Source organism: Balaenoptera borealis (genome assembly GCF_965194805.1).
Source record: "Balaenoptera borealis genome assembly, chromosome: 3".
In the NCBI taxonomy this organism is placed as follows: domain Eukaryota; kingdom Metazoa; phylum Chordata; class Mammalia; order Artiodactyla; family Balaenopteridae; genus Balaenoptera; species Balaenoptera borealis.
Window position 1 is genome coordinate 47,855,280 of NC_138866.1, and position 14,702 is coordinate 47,869,981.

Below are 14,702 nucleotides of genomic sequence, written 5' to 3' on the forward strand. Positions count from 1 at the left end.
CGTGAGGAGAGGTACTTACACTGTCCTCTCTCGTGGTTCCTATTGGAAGCATGTAGATGCTGGGTAAGGTATAGTAAAGTTGGCGTGGTCACAGCGGAAGCAGAGAAGAAGCTGATTATACTCAGGTCCCAGAGAGCGGGTCACTGCACACCACACAGGATCCAAAGGGCACAGCCAGCAGCAGGGTTCTTGACCGAGTAGGTGGGGAGCAGGAACTCATGGGCCGAAGCCTTTGTTGGGGTCTGGAGGCGGGTCGAGGTGAGTTGGCCGCCAGGAAATTTCACTGGGTGGTTGAAAAGCAAAGCAGGGGAGGTAGAGAGGGGGAAGCTAGAGTCCAGGGGTTGGGTTTGTTTTGAAGGGATTTCAGCTGGTTTTGGGTGTGGGCTCAGAAGTAAGGCAGGGAGAAGAATGTTGAAGCACCAAAGCATGAACTCAAAATAGAGAATTTTTAATACAGTTTCCAAACAGGTTTTCTTAGCAGCTTGGTAGAGGACAGAATGGAGAATTACACTGAGAATAAGCCATCTTGCATTATCTGACCGGTAAGGGGCTCTGCTCTGCCTTGAACCTCGCTGCCTTGACCTCAGTATTCTTCCAATCCTTGAAGACCCCAACAGTGATGGTTAAGCAGCGCCCCCCCACCCCCGTCCCCAGTGGTGTAACAGGAAGCTCCTCCCTTGCCAAGGGGTTGAAAGTCTCTCTGTACTTTCTCTCGACACCTGACCGCCCGTGAAATTGGGAAGACTTCTCCTTTACACAAAAGCTCGGGCTTCCCCCGCACACTCCTCAGGGTTGGCGCTCCTAAGGAGGGGTGTAACCTGCTCTGCACCCAGGCCCTGGGCTGGCTGGCGAGCCTCCAGTTTCCTGTCACGGTGCAAGGTTCTCCAAAGAGGTGTTGGGGACCGTGCTTCAGGGAGTCTTAAACTTCTCCAGCTTTGGGGGACAGGTGTTGCTCACTCGTGATGCTTTCAGTCTCTTCAGAGACTTTCTCCCTGTTGGTGCTTCATCAGTTATCGTCTCCCCGTGACTTTGGTATCTGTGGGAGGATGGCTGCTCTTTCGGGTCCAGTCAGAATTCCTAGGCCATAGGCTTTAAGAACATAACTCGGTACCCCTGGGGAGTCCTCTTTCTCTTAGTTCAAAAATAATCACAAGCAAGTGATCCGTGGTTTCTAGAAATAGGCCCTGTATCTCAGGAATTCCTGCTTCCTGCCATTGCCTGGGGTTCCTGTTACCATGAGAAGTACTTTTAGCATATGCATTATGAATAGCTTTAATTTCCTGCATTTGGCTGGACGTTAAGTTTTACAGCTTTGGTTTTATAGCATCTTCCAGTCCCAAGGATCTGGATGGGCACCAGCTTCACCCAACTGGGCATTTCAGTTGTCCTTCTGAAGAGACAGAGGGCCAACCTCAAAGATAATTAAGTATGACAATATAGAATCCATGATGATTGGATTGGAGATAAGCTTTTTGTTGTTGTAATTATTTTTATTTGGTTTATTTTTGGTTAACTGAGGAGCTAACCAGCAAACCTGGTTTGATTTCTAACCTTGCAAATGAATTTATAACCACTTTCCAGCCTTTGTCAGTGAACGGAAGGTGACTAGACAGGCCCACTGCTCATCTAGGCAGAGCCTCTCTGGGTGGCATTAAACTTGGTCGTGTCGGGCATTCAGGGGTTTTGGACTTCAGTGTAAACTAATTTACGTGCAGTAAACTCCCTGAGCCTGACGATAAGCAGATTAAGTAATTACATTGCTAATTACGATGTCAGAGACTCCTCTCCCCTGAACAGAACGTCTGTGCTCTGTAACCAGCACATCTACTTACTGGTACCTGGGAAAGGCCCTCAGTCATGCGAAGGTGGCTCAGTGCGAGCACGGTCACAGCAAGGGTGGCACTGATCGCCCTAGAAGAGACCTCACCTGGGTCCCGGAGGCTGGGCGAGGAGCCACGTCTGATTGACGTCACATTCAGGGCTGTAAGACTCCGGCTTCCAGGGTGCGATGTGTCTCTGCACGAGCTGTACAGAATTGATGCAGTTCTCTCCTTCTGGGACTCCTGTTCTCTAGGTTTTACACCGATCACCCGGTCCCACATTTTTCCCTGTTCACACATTTTAAAAACATTTCTTGGATGTTACCTCAGATGTGACTACTCCGTTTTATTTTCAGTTGAGCCTTGATCAGATCTACACCCTTTATCCTTCTTTTACTCAGGAAGACTTCCTGTCTCTGAAGATGGCTTATCTCAACCACTGGCCACTGGTTTCAACAGTGATATTTTCAGACTTTTATTTATTTTTTGGCAGCAGGGTGGAGCGGGGGTGGTGTCTTGCTATTGTCAGCCTGTGCTGATTTCAGTAAATAAAAGGAATATAAGTCAGCCTTTGTTTGAAGTTTCAGGATGTTGCAGTTTTGAGAAATGTGAGAATTAATCCTCATGGTACCATATAGAGAATGTTAGGACCCTGAATTGTTTGTACTGATAAGCCAGACAAATTTAGATGTTCTTTTCTATGTGTTGTTTCAAAATCTCTGATAATATTTTTCTTATACTTTTCTATTTCTTCTAAAGGTGGAAAGTAAAGAAAATTTCTGATTAATTGGGCATTCTAGGTAGTAGGACTCTCTGACTATGTAAGACTGAATGTGCTTCTAACTTAGTTGAAGAAGTATTTGGAGCCTCAGTGGGTTCTTTGCACCTGTAAATCAGTGCTATAGGGAGATGGTGCCAATAAGGAAAGGAAAAAAAAAAACTATTGTTATGTGTATTTATTATATGGAATACAATGGAAGGGAATGAATGGTTTACGGACTAAAGGTTAGTTCAAAGGTAAAAACTTCCTGGAATTCACTGTACATGAAAGATGCCAGGATATATTTCTCTGTGAAGTATATGTTTGATTTCTACACTGAACGTGCCCCTCGACTTTGGACTGTTAAGCTTGCCTTTAAGGTGCCGACGTGTTTCTGCTCATGCCCGAGGTCTTCTGAAGTGGAGCCCTCGTGGTTGATCCACGCGCACTAAAGCCATGTGGTGGCACAGATTGTGTGCAGTGAAGGTCATGCTCCTTCCTTCCTTCCCGCCCTCCCTCCCTGACCACTGCAGATGTTGACGAATGCTCGGAAAACAGATGTCACCCCTCGGCCACCTGCTCCAATACTCCTGGCTCCTTCTCCTGCCGTTGCCAACCTGGATATCATGGGGATGGATTTCAGTGCACACCTGGTACGGTCTGGGGGGCCAGATCAGGCACAGAAAACTCCCGGATCCTTCAATGCTGTTTTTCTACAGCACCTCAGCCCACTCTTGACTTATCCGGTCTGAGGCCTGAGTTGGTGGATTTTCCAGGCTCTGGATTTTTTCCTGCATTATTTCTGGCTGCCTAGTTTACTGATAGTTCACTGGTTATTAGCATTCTGGGAGGCCCGACGTATGGCCCATCCATGGTCCTACCTAGTAGCAGTTCTGGTTAACTCTCTTGCTGATCTGCTTTGCCTTGATAAGTGCAATTTAGATGAAGCCTTGAGATCGAGCTGACTGACCAGGAGACACATGCACTAGTGAGCGGGGAGTTAGCCCCCATGGTGACTGTTCTAGTAGAACCTGGCCAACACGGTGCAGTCTAGCAACTGCCCTTGATCTGGAGTTTCTCAGACTCCAGCTCTGGACCTCAGGGGATGAATACAGTTGTAATTGTCTTCTCTGGGGTCTCTTGGAATGTTTGAACAGAAGTCATGGGTTGCTCTTCATTTTACCCAAATGGCAATAGGACCCTGAGGGCTGAGGGGAGGGGCTGTTTCACTGTATAATCAGCCAGGACTTACAGGGTAAACTGCGGGAATTAGGGAGAAATTAGGTAGATAGTGGCAGAGCTAAAATAAGAACCCAGGACTCCAAAATTCCGGCGCCTTGCTATTTTTCCCATGTTATCCTGTCTTCCAGTTATAGAAAAAAAGAAACCCTCAGGAGACTTTGAGGCTGGCTGGTAAAAGTGGATGGGTTGCAATGCCTTTTACTCCTCCTTTGTATCTCCTCTGCTCTGGTCCCGGAAGACCCCACCTCTGGACTGAGACCCTGTGAGCGCCAGCAGCGCGATGCCCAGGCCCAGCGCACTCATCCCGTTGCCCAGCTCCACATCCCGCAGTGCGATGAGCAGGGCCACTTCCTGCCGCTGCAGTGTCACGGCAGCACTGGCTTCTGCTGGTGCGTGGACCCCGATGGTCAGGAAGTCCCTGGCACCCGGACCCCACCCGGCTCCGTCCCACCTCGCTGCGGACCACAAGGTAAGCCAGTCAGGAAAGACACCTGGTCCCAGCACAGGCCTGGGGCAGAGCAGCAGAATGGTGCTTACTGTGGGATAGATTGTAACCCCTGCCCAGACCACGCAGACTCAGGGCTGATCGTCATCCTTGCATAGCCTCCTTCCTCCTAGGAACACCTGAATGGTGGGCACACACCTATGTGCACGTACATCTTACAGGGACACAGAGACCCGTGCATGACATGCATGTTGGACTCCAGCCTCTTAGACAAGTACAAGACTAGAAATTGAGACTGAGTGTGGAGGTCAGGCTGAGGTCACTGCCCAAATGTGTTACTGCAGCTTAGGGAGATCTTAGAGCTTGATAACCTCGCCAGACCAGCCTCTTGTCCAAAAGGAAAACTGTCTTCGCATGGAACTTTGTATCATTTAACTCTGACTTCTGGAGTGCAGGAAACAGTCTGAAGGCTGTTTTAGTATCAGTGGGAAAAATAAGTATGACATGCGTAGGTGGATGCAGCTAGTTTGCTCTAAGCAAGTAACCCCAGCTCTCTCTAGCCAGGCTCACATGTCGACGGGGAATCGCTCTTGCTCCTGCCACCTTTGGAAGAGATGCAGGAACCTGTTTTGTTAGCCTGCGTGATCTGAGATGCAGCGCATGAACCTGTTACCATCTGAGCACTCCCCACCTGTGTGAGGCGTGGTTCCCAAGCGCTCAGTTCACGCCAACCGCAGGTTGCCAAGGCAGGTTTCTATGCCTCGCTGAGTTGTTCAAAGATGGGAAAGAACTTTTTCTTTTAATACAGAAGAACTTTATTATGAAGAACATAGAATTGGTTTGATATCATTTTAGCCAAAATAATTCCTATACATATCCATGAGCTTGCTATTCAAAGATCCATTTTTACTATTGAAAAGGGTTCCATAAGTACTAGTCTTGACTTTTCATGTATGAGAGTAAGAACTGGAGAATTACTACCAGTTTTGATCCTTTCAATAATATGAATTGTGATGGCCAGGACATTAGTGGTTCTAAGATTCATATAAGTAAAAATTGTTAATGCTTGATCTAGATGTATATATACCCTTGCTTTCACAGTGACACTTCTAGTTCCTCTCTGTCCCTATTTTTAGGAAAATATTTTGCAGGTCCAAAAAAAAAGAATACAGAGAAATTCTGTTTTACTCATGCCTAGTCTTTAAAAAGTCTTGGTTCTAACTCCAGCTGGGGTTTGAAGAAATCAGATGGTTGGGAGGCGCCTTAAGGGAATGGTTCAGAATTCTATGAAATTTATTAAGACAGGCATGTGTTAAGAACAGTGATCCAGAAGGGAGCCAAGAGAATGAAAAGTTAATTACTAAAAGAAGAACATGTTCCTTTGTGCAGACTCTTTCCCATGGCCAAGCTTCTCTCTTGGTGCTGGTTTGGCTTCGGCTGCCATTTCTGACCAGTCTCATCTTCATAACGGGGTCAGCTTTGAAGGGAGAGAGAACACTCTGTGCTCAAGATTTAAAAATATTTAAAACCCTGCCAACCAGAAATAGAAATAAATCCATGGTTGGATCGAGAAGTAGCTTGAAATAATAAGGAGTGATTGGGATGCCCACGTGTAGGTGACGTGAGGTGCCCCTTTCCCAGAAGCTGTGCTGTGTGTCGCATTCCAAACAAAGAGATGGGCCTCGTTGGGTGGTCCCCTGAGAATCGATCCTCTGAGTTTGTTATGTGGATCTGGGGCAGTGCTGGGAACTTCTCCAGGGAATCCCACCTCTGGTGATGGATGGTGAGTGTCTGAGGAAGTGGCATTTCCTTCTCTGGGTCGTTTGAGACACATCTGGGTGAGGAGGTCAGTCTCTCCTTCTCCAAGATGTTTTAAAAAGAGCTTTGCTTCTTGTGGGTCATAAGCTATAGAGACAGCCTGAAGGGCATCCGTTTCCCCCAAACGTCGTGAGTCTCGGAGCTGTGATCGTTGGGTTTGAGCTCTGAAGATTTTATTCACCATCCTTTCCTAGAGGGAAGTATAGGTGCTGGAGCCCAAATGTAATGTTTCCAACTGTTCTTTGAAGCCATTGGAGGTTTTGACCAGAGGAGTGACATGAAATGAGTTTTTTTAAAGGGACTCTTTCTGGCTGCTAGTTGAGTTTACAGTGGGGTGGGGGAAGGGGTGAGGTGGGTGGGGCAGGAAAGATGATGGAAGCAGGGAAACCAGTAAGAAGGCTATCGTAGTAATCCTGGCATAAGATGACAGGGGTGGATGTGGTGAGATGTGAAGATATACTGCTGACATTTTTTGACATATCAGATGTGGAGAGTGAGAGAAGGGAGTCAGGGATGACCGGGCCTGAGCAATGGAAAGATGGAGGTGCTGTCTACTGACATGGAAAAGTTTAGGGGAGAGCAGCTTTGATGGGGGAAAGCCCAGTTTTTGTTCTCCTCCAAGATCTCTGTTACACATCCACATGGTGGTATAAGTAGGTACTTGGCTGTATGATTCTACAGACCATAGGCATGAGTTGCGGGAATTAATAAAGGAGAAGTACCTTCTACTTAAGTTCCTTTAGGTAATCCTATCTTAGGAGGCTGTACAAGTGAAACTGCCTGAAGCAGTCCTCTCAGAGAATTGCCGTGTTTGGGACAGAGCCTTGGCAGCCCTGTGGAAGCAGTCTGGGAAAAAAATTGCAGGCAGAGAAACTGCTCTGCAAGGGCAGCTAAGAGGAGTTTAAGCATGGTGGTGAGGAAGGGGGGGGTATGGGCGTGGGGGGGCAGGGGCAAGGATGGGGAAGGAAGCTGGAGAAAGGAGGGGACAGAGCAGCATGGTGGGAAGCTGGAGCCTCCATAAGAAGGTTCAGCTTTGAGATAAGCCCAGAGCAGGGTGGCCAAAGGACTTCAAGGAGCTGGAGTGTCTCACAGTCAGTATCAAATTGTTTGCCACCAACTCTCCTACGCTCACACATACTAATTACAATAGGTTTTACTTTTACTCAATATAGTTTTCCAATGGATAGATACTTAGGGCCACGTAAGTAGGGCATTCGGTAATACTTTCTAAGACACACTGGCCAGTGTCAAGACAGCCCTCTCAGACGCAGGTCCTGGAGTTTGAAACAAGAAAGAATAAATATTGGCTTTAAGCATCATGTAGGCCCTGAGTCCCAAAGGACTGTTAGATGCCCCTTTCCAGGCTGAGCGAGCCTTGCACCCCAGATGTTACCTCCTCTTGTTCTTTCCTGATGTGGCTCGGCCTTGATGACAGTCCTTCTGGCCTAGGGAGACAGGAGCATCAGGACGACCCCTTCTCCTGATTCCTGTGGAGAACTACTTAGAGCACTTTGCTACTCAGGGCCAGCATCCAGGGGCTTGGCTGAGGCGTCGTTAATGGACACGAGGAGGAAGAAGGCCAGGAGGCCAGGAGTGGGGATCTTGAGCCACGTGCTACATTCCGTCCTTGGTTCACAATCAAAGGCCTTTTGTCCCCACCTGCTCAGAGCCCACCCAGAGGCCCCGGACCGTCTGTGAGCGCTGGAGGGAAAGCCTGCTGGAGCACTACGGTGGCACACCAAGGGACGACCAGTACGTGCCCCAGTGCGATGACCTGGGCTACTTCATGCCCCTGCAGTGCCATGGGAAGAGTGACTTCTGCTGGTGTGTGGACCAGGATGGCAGAGAGGTGCCGGGCACCCGCTCCCAGCCAGGCATCACCCCTGCATGTAAGCACCCAGGGGCGGCATCTGAGGTGTCCCTGAAGGAAAGTTGCCAGCTGTGGGTGAAGGTGGGGGGAATGAGGGGTGAACAGGTCCAACAGAAGAAGTCGCTGATAAGCCGTGTTGATTTATAACCTGGTCTGCCCCAGATCCCGATTCAGATTTAACATTTGGTTTTGTCATTAACAGTTTCTGTAATTAGAACATATGGAACTAAATTCAATATGCAGTTCCTCCTCCCTTCCCTACTCTGAGCCCAGGGTGAAAGGGGACACGTGTCACCCTGGGACCCCAGAGAGAAGCTGACACAACACTGCCTCTGGATTTTTTCCCTTAAAAAAAAAAAAAAGAAAAAAAAGAAAAAGAAAACTTTCTCCTTTGTTCTGAGGGGAATGTTTTGTTGTCTTCCTCCCCAGTAATTGGCAGTGATTTACATAATTGATCTTTGGGAAAAAACCCTAGAAATTAGACTTTCTTTTAAGGAACATCTGGAGCACATCTGTCCAGGGTAAAAACTTGTGATGTTTCTGGAGGCTCTGGTATGTGGGAAAGTAACTTCTCTTCCCCTCTCCCCACCCACCCTGTTCCCTTCCCTCTCCGCTCCTGACACCCTCCTCTTCCCCACGGCAGGTATACCCACGCTTGCTCCGCCCACAGCCCGGCCCACGCCCCGGCCCGACGTGAGCCCTCCACCCGTGGGCACCTTCCTGCTCTATGCCCAGGGCCAGCAGATCGGCCACTTGCCCCTCAATGGTACCAGGCTTCAGAAGGACACAGCCAAGACCCTGCTGTCGCTGCATGTAAAGTGGATTTCTCCCCCGGGGGCGGGTCTGCATCGGGTTTCCAGATCTGGGCAAGGTCTGAGGTGGAGGGGGATCCTGGAGGGTTTCTGGACTGCCATCTTTGGGAGCCTGACACACAGAAGAGGAGGGGGCTCTCCTGGCTGGGAGTCACGTCTGACTGACCAAGGCCGCTTTCTCCAGTTGGTTCATGGGGTTTCGGATACGTGGTAAGGGAATTTCAGAGTTGGCAGCGTATTGAGGCAGCATGTGGGGATCCAAGGGAAAATGACAGAAGGTAAACCCAAGTCCCCAGCATTCTCTTTAAGCCATAGACATCTCTGCAGAGATCCTGGAAGCCAACTAGTGATGGCCTCATCGTTGCAGCCCTCTGCCCTCCCATTTGGTTCTGTTGACCAGCCTCTTATCTTCTCTGACTCCGTCACAGATGAAACTTTGGGGAGCGTGTGATCATGGAAGGGAATGGACAGGGCTTTCCCCAGGGGATGCTGGCTGCTTCTGGAGCCAGCAGCCTCCCTATGGTCAAGGCACTCCACTTTGGAGAAGGGATTTCTTCTCTAAAATGGAGAAAAGAGAAGGGAGTTCACCAGAAAGGCACTGACACTTACAATGGGAAATCGCCTAATTCCATTTCTAAACTTAACGCTCCAGGTACTTGCTCATCTATGAGAAAGAATAATACAGCGTCCATGTTTACATTTACTTCTGTTAATGAACAACCTCTTATCTGGTCTAAAAAAGTTTAGAAGTAGCCAGTGTTCAGAAAACAATGTGGGTTTTATTTTTCCAAGATGTGAGTTGTGTATGCGTTTCCAAATACTCGCTGCTGTTTTGTAAAGTTTCTCTAAAAGAGAAAATTGTCATCACCTCAAGCTAACTGTTTATTCTAGCCAAGTCAGGTGGCTTCACTGCATTTCTGAACTTGCCTCTGATGAGGGCAGGGTGGTTGATGGTAATGGTGGTGGAACTGAAAGAGAAATGGAATATGGATTCTAAGCACATCTTGTGGAAACTTACTTAAACCGGGACTTTTTCCTCCAAGAAACCTTGAAATCATTACATGAGTTAATGGATCCCATGATTCCCTGGGTCAGTGGAGGCCCGTGCACCCGTGCCCGAGACAGATGACTTTAAATTTTAAAACTGTACTTGACCTTCAGATCCTCCCATATAAACTGCCCACTCTTCCACAGGAGCCTAATCCTGCTTTGTAGTTTCTTGTACTGACTCCTCTCCCAGAGGCATAAGTTCAGGACAGCCCCAGGAGGCTGTTAGTCAAGCAGGGAGCTTGCATGACCTCAGGGACAGCTGGGTGGCCCCTGCATGTTGGCTCTGCACATCTGCCAGGCTTCTCAGAGCAGGACTCTGGGTTGGAAATTGAATGAAGCAACTTCTGTGCAGAGTTTTGGAAAGGAATATCACAGACTCAGCATTTAAAAAAAGACTGCATCATTTATTTAGCAATAAGGAAGGAGGGGAGAGCTCCCTAGCCAGAGGTCAGGTGACCACCATTCCCCAGTTCCTTAACCCATCAAGTTGTAAACTTTCTTTTACACAAGAGTACAACTAAATGATTGCCTTGGAGGAAGAGGCAGAGATGTGGGGGTAAGGGTGACTGCACCTCAGATAGCAGAAAGATCTCACTCACAGGGGAGGGGAGGGTAGATTTTGTTATATATTGGCAAATTTTAGAAAGGCTTTTTGAAAAAGTGCTGATAACATTTGAAAGAGTCAGTTTTTGTCCAGTGAAATATTAAAGACTTACTTCGCTGACACTAGCATTTGTCCTCTAATCACTGAAGGGGCTAATCTTTTCATGAAATCACTTCTGTTTTTACCACCAATAGTAATAGTGCTTATTGAGAGCTTACAGTATATTAAGTGCTGATTAGGATACTTTATAAGCACTTACGGTATTAATGTTTATAGCAGCCACGTGAAGTAGGTATTGTTATCTTCATTTGGCAAATGAGGAGACAAAGGCATATAGAAGTTCAGTACCGGAGTCACACAGCTAGCACGTGGCCAAGCCTGGCTCTGCCCCGGGAAGTTGGCCTCCATCACCCACACATCTGACCACTGTGCTCGGCTGCCATAAAACCACGCGATGCAGGGTTGTCTGCTGCAGCCACGCGTGAGTGAGGCCGCCGAGCATGAAGTCGGGGGAAATGCAAGGAATCCTAATTCTTCCAATTCTGTGTCTTGGTCACAAAGGGCTCCATAGTCGTGGGAATTGATTACGACTGCCGGGAGAGGATGGTGTACTGGACAGACGTTGCTGGACGGACAATTAGCCGCGCCCGTCTGGAATCGGGAGCAGAGCCCGAGACCATCATTAACTCAGGTCAGCAGCTTCACCCAGAAGACAACTCCCATTCCATTTCATTCTACCGAGTCCAAGTTATTTGCCTCTTTTATGCCAAAGTTTCCCCTCTACCTTCTTGATAGGACTCTGAATAGAAAGGGCTTGCAGTAAGAATTCAAGGTGCGGCTACAGTTGATGCCGCCTGGCCCCAGCCCTGGGGATGCCTAGTGCCATCAGGCTGGGAGGTCTTGTTAGGCTAGAGGGTACTAGAGGTGGTAGAAAAACTAACGCAGGATCTGTTCCTCTATTGACTCTGTCTGTTTTGACTCAGAAACTCTCAAGACTTTTTTTTCCCCCAACTATTCAAACGTAGTAGGCAGAGCTCTGCTTCAGGTTCACCTTTCATAGCTGCAGTCGCTCCAGCCCTGCCTTTGTTTTATTCCAGGTCTGATAAGCCCCGAAGGACTTGCCATCGACCACTTTCGTAGAACGATGTACTGGACAGACAGCGGCCTGGATAAGATAGAGAGGGCCAGGCTGGACGGCTCTGAGCGCAGGGCCCTCTTCCACACGGACCTGGTGAACCCCCGCGCCATCGCTGTGGATCCAATCCGAGGGTCAGCCGGGCTTCCCTAATTCTCCTGTTACCTGTAGATCCTCATTTGAAGCCCTTGGGCTCTAAGTACAGTTGTAGGGGAGGGTCAGAACATGGGCATGAAAGTTCAAAATATATTAAGTTAATAGTATTCACTGAGGATCTACTAGGTGTCAGGTACTGTTTAGGCAAAGACAAGGTCTGTCCTTTCATGGAGTTTATGTTCTACTAGGAAGAAATAAGACAGTAAACTAATGAATAACAAGGAAATTATTAAGCCTGTGATGTGATACATAGAGAATTCAGAGTATGTGAGAGAGACTGGGGGCTACTTTGGATCAGATGATCAGGCCAAGCCTGAGACAGCACTTCAACCGGAATGAAGTCAGTCTCCTCCAGCAACACATTAGGAAATCCCAGTGTTAAACCTGCAGGGGGGTTACCTGCATTAGTTGGTGAGTAAGCAAAACTCAGACACCAGGCATGTTATTTCTCTGACCTCATTTTCACAGTGGCAACAGTCAAAAGAACAATGTTTCCTGTCTATGATAATTGCTAAGGTCATCAGCTGGGACATATAACTTGGTCCGTGTTTCAGTGGGACTTGTTAGAATCAGGGAGGATTTCTATACCTTGAGAAACTCTTGCCATATTTAATGGGGCTTCTACCAAATGAAATTCCAGAGAAACCTTCAAATCAGTCAAGATAACCTTTAGCTTTCACTTTCAGCGAAGTGTTTTTGACTCAGAAATGCTTAGTGAAAAGCCTCAAAGATCGTTCTGAAATTTGGGTTCTATACATTGGGGAAGGTTTATCTTTCTCCATTTAATTTATCCACAGCAACTTGTACTGGACAGATTGGAATCGAGAAGCTCCTAAAATTGAATCGTCGTCTTTAGATGGAGAAAATAGAAGAATTCTGGTGAATAAAGACATTGGACTACCCAATGGTTTAACCTTTGACCCCTTCTCCAAATTGCTCTGCTGGGCAGATGCAGGTACTACCACTCATGGAATGCAAATACAGAACACCACAATGTTCAGTAAGCGTGAGCACTCTAACAGATTTTACAGTAAAACCCAATCCCACCATTGGGACTTCTGGCTTACGTTTATAACAGTACAGCAAATGATCTACTCCTTTTAAAGGACACTTTGTAATGACTCCTGTGATGAATTTCCTGAGGTCCTGGATGTATGTGTTTGAATTAGGCGGTAGGTTTGAGGGCTAGTACTATGTCCAACCTACTTTTGTCCTGCTTGCCCTTCCTCCACATGAGCACTTGGCACACTTTTTAGGTTAAAAAATAAATATTACCCACTGTTGGAATCGACAGGCTTAGATAAATGAACAGGGGTCATTTTCATTTTTTGCCAGTATTATAACATTTATAAATATCTGTTACTTTCACAGTCAGTATGCTATTGTGCTGAGGACATTCTGTGAAAAGTGATGTGGCAGGATGGCTTCCTTCAGTAATAAATTTGGGTTGCCTATTCCCAGGTTCTCTCTTTCTGTTGTGTGATTTCATTATTAGCACAACTGAAAAGATGCTATTTCATTATATTGCATTTATATTTTTAATAAGTATTTGAAATCAGGGTTCCATGAGAAATGTGAAACTTGGAAATTCTTGCCTCGTTTAGCTATTTAAAAATTTACATTGAAAAATGGCACTTTTTATTCCTAACTAGAAAATAATACAGTCTTTAAAAAAAAAAATTAAGGATTTTAGTTGAAAGGCAGCCTTGGCTATTACTATACATTGCTTACAAAGGGCAAGTATTAATATTTATCCAAATGTTATGTTTACAACAATTTAAGAGCTAACACAAACTTTTTTAACACTGATATAATTTCATCTCTAATGTCCTACTTTGGGAGAAACTTAGCCAGATTTCTGTAAATGCAATCCTTTCTTCCAAAAAAGGATTAAGAGTTTAAATTCCACTAAAAACTAGAATGCTCTTAAACAAACTGAAGACACTGGTAATAGAATAGGAAAATTTTACAGTTTTTAATTTGTATTATTGCAATGGGGATAGAATACTCTAGTTCTACCTTTGTTTCCTTTGAGAATGAACTTACCTGCCACTATTTTTGGTAAAGGATTTTTTTTTTCCCCATCGCGTGAAAGGATCTCTTTTCCCTCTTTGATGTTTTAAAAGGAACTAAAAAACTAGAGTGTACACTACCTGATGGAACTGGACGGCGTGTTATTCAAAACAACCTCAACTACCCCTTCAGCATTGTGAGCTATGCAGATCACTTCTACCACACCGACTGGAGAAGGTGAGCCTGACACACTCTGGACAAGCCTGAAAAGGCAAACTGTTTTGGAAGACACACCACTTATACCAAATGTTAGTAAGCGACTTTAGTTATTAAGCCCTCCTGCTAAAGTTTTCATTTCATTCTCTCTTCATCAGCAGACATCATTCAAGTGTTAACTGCTTTTAAAAGCATACTTTTACATCACCCAGAAATTTAATGGTATTGCTCACATGTAGCTTAAAAATGGCAGAGCTATTTGGTAATAAACTATCCAAAAAGGAAGCACATTACTCTGAATCTGATCTTCAGAGAATAAAAGACTACCTTTAAATGGTACCATGAGGTATCTTATTTAGTTATGTGATTTAAATTGACTTTTAAAAATGTATTCTAGAAGTCTGGCAGAGATTTCTCTTCCTGATAAACTGGCTTTTTCTATCCAACCTTAAATCCTGTGAATTCACTCTTCCTTTCTGTTACCAGGGATGGTGTTATATCAGTAAATAGAGACAGTGGCCAGTTTACTGATGAGTATCTCCCAGAGCAGCGATCTCATCTCTACGGGATAACTGCAGTCTACCCCTACTGCCCAACAGGTAAACGGACATGCTCAGGTGGCTCCTTTGGATCAGCCAGGTAGAGAAAGATAGATCTGGTAACTGACCACACTTGGCCTGCTGCTGCCACCAGTGAGAGCCACTCTGACCTAGAAAAGCTAATGGCCAACACATAGGGGTGACCATTCTACTACCTTAAGT

The 14,702-nt window shown here is 46.3% G+C and overlaps 1 protein-coding gene across 1 annotated transcript in view; it reads left to right on the forward strand.

Moving 5' to 3' along the window:
- NID2 (nidogen 2) overlaps positions 1-14,702 on the forward strand; it is an 80,633-nt gene that overhangs the window by 65,117 nt on the left and 814 nt on the right. Inside the window, 9 exon segments of the mRNA XM_082384800.1 lie at positions 3,114-3,233; positions 4,061-4,291; positions 7,753-7,974; positions 8,599-8,768; positions 10,983-11,112; positions 11,519-11,690; positions 12,510-12,667; positions 13,839-13,962; positions 14,428-14,540. Of these exon segments, the coding sequence (XP_082240926.1) occupies positions 3,114-3,233; positions 4,061-4,291; positions 7,753-7,974; positions 8,599-8,768; positions 10,983-11,112; positions 11,519-11,690; positions 12,510-12,667; positions 13,839-13,962; positions 14,428-14,540 (1,440 nt within the window).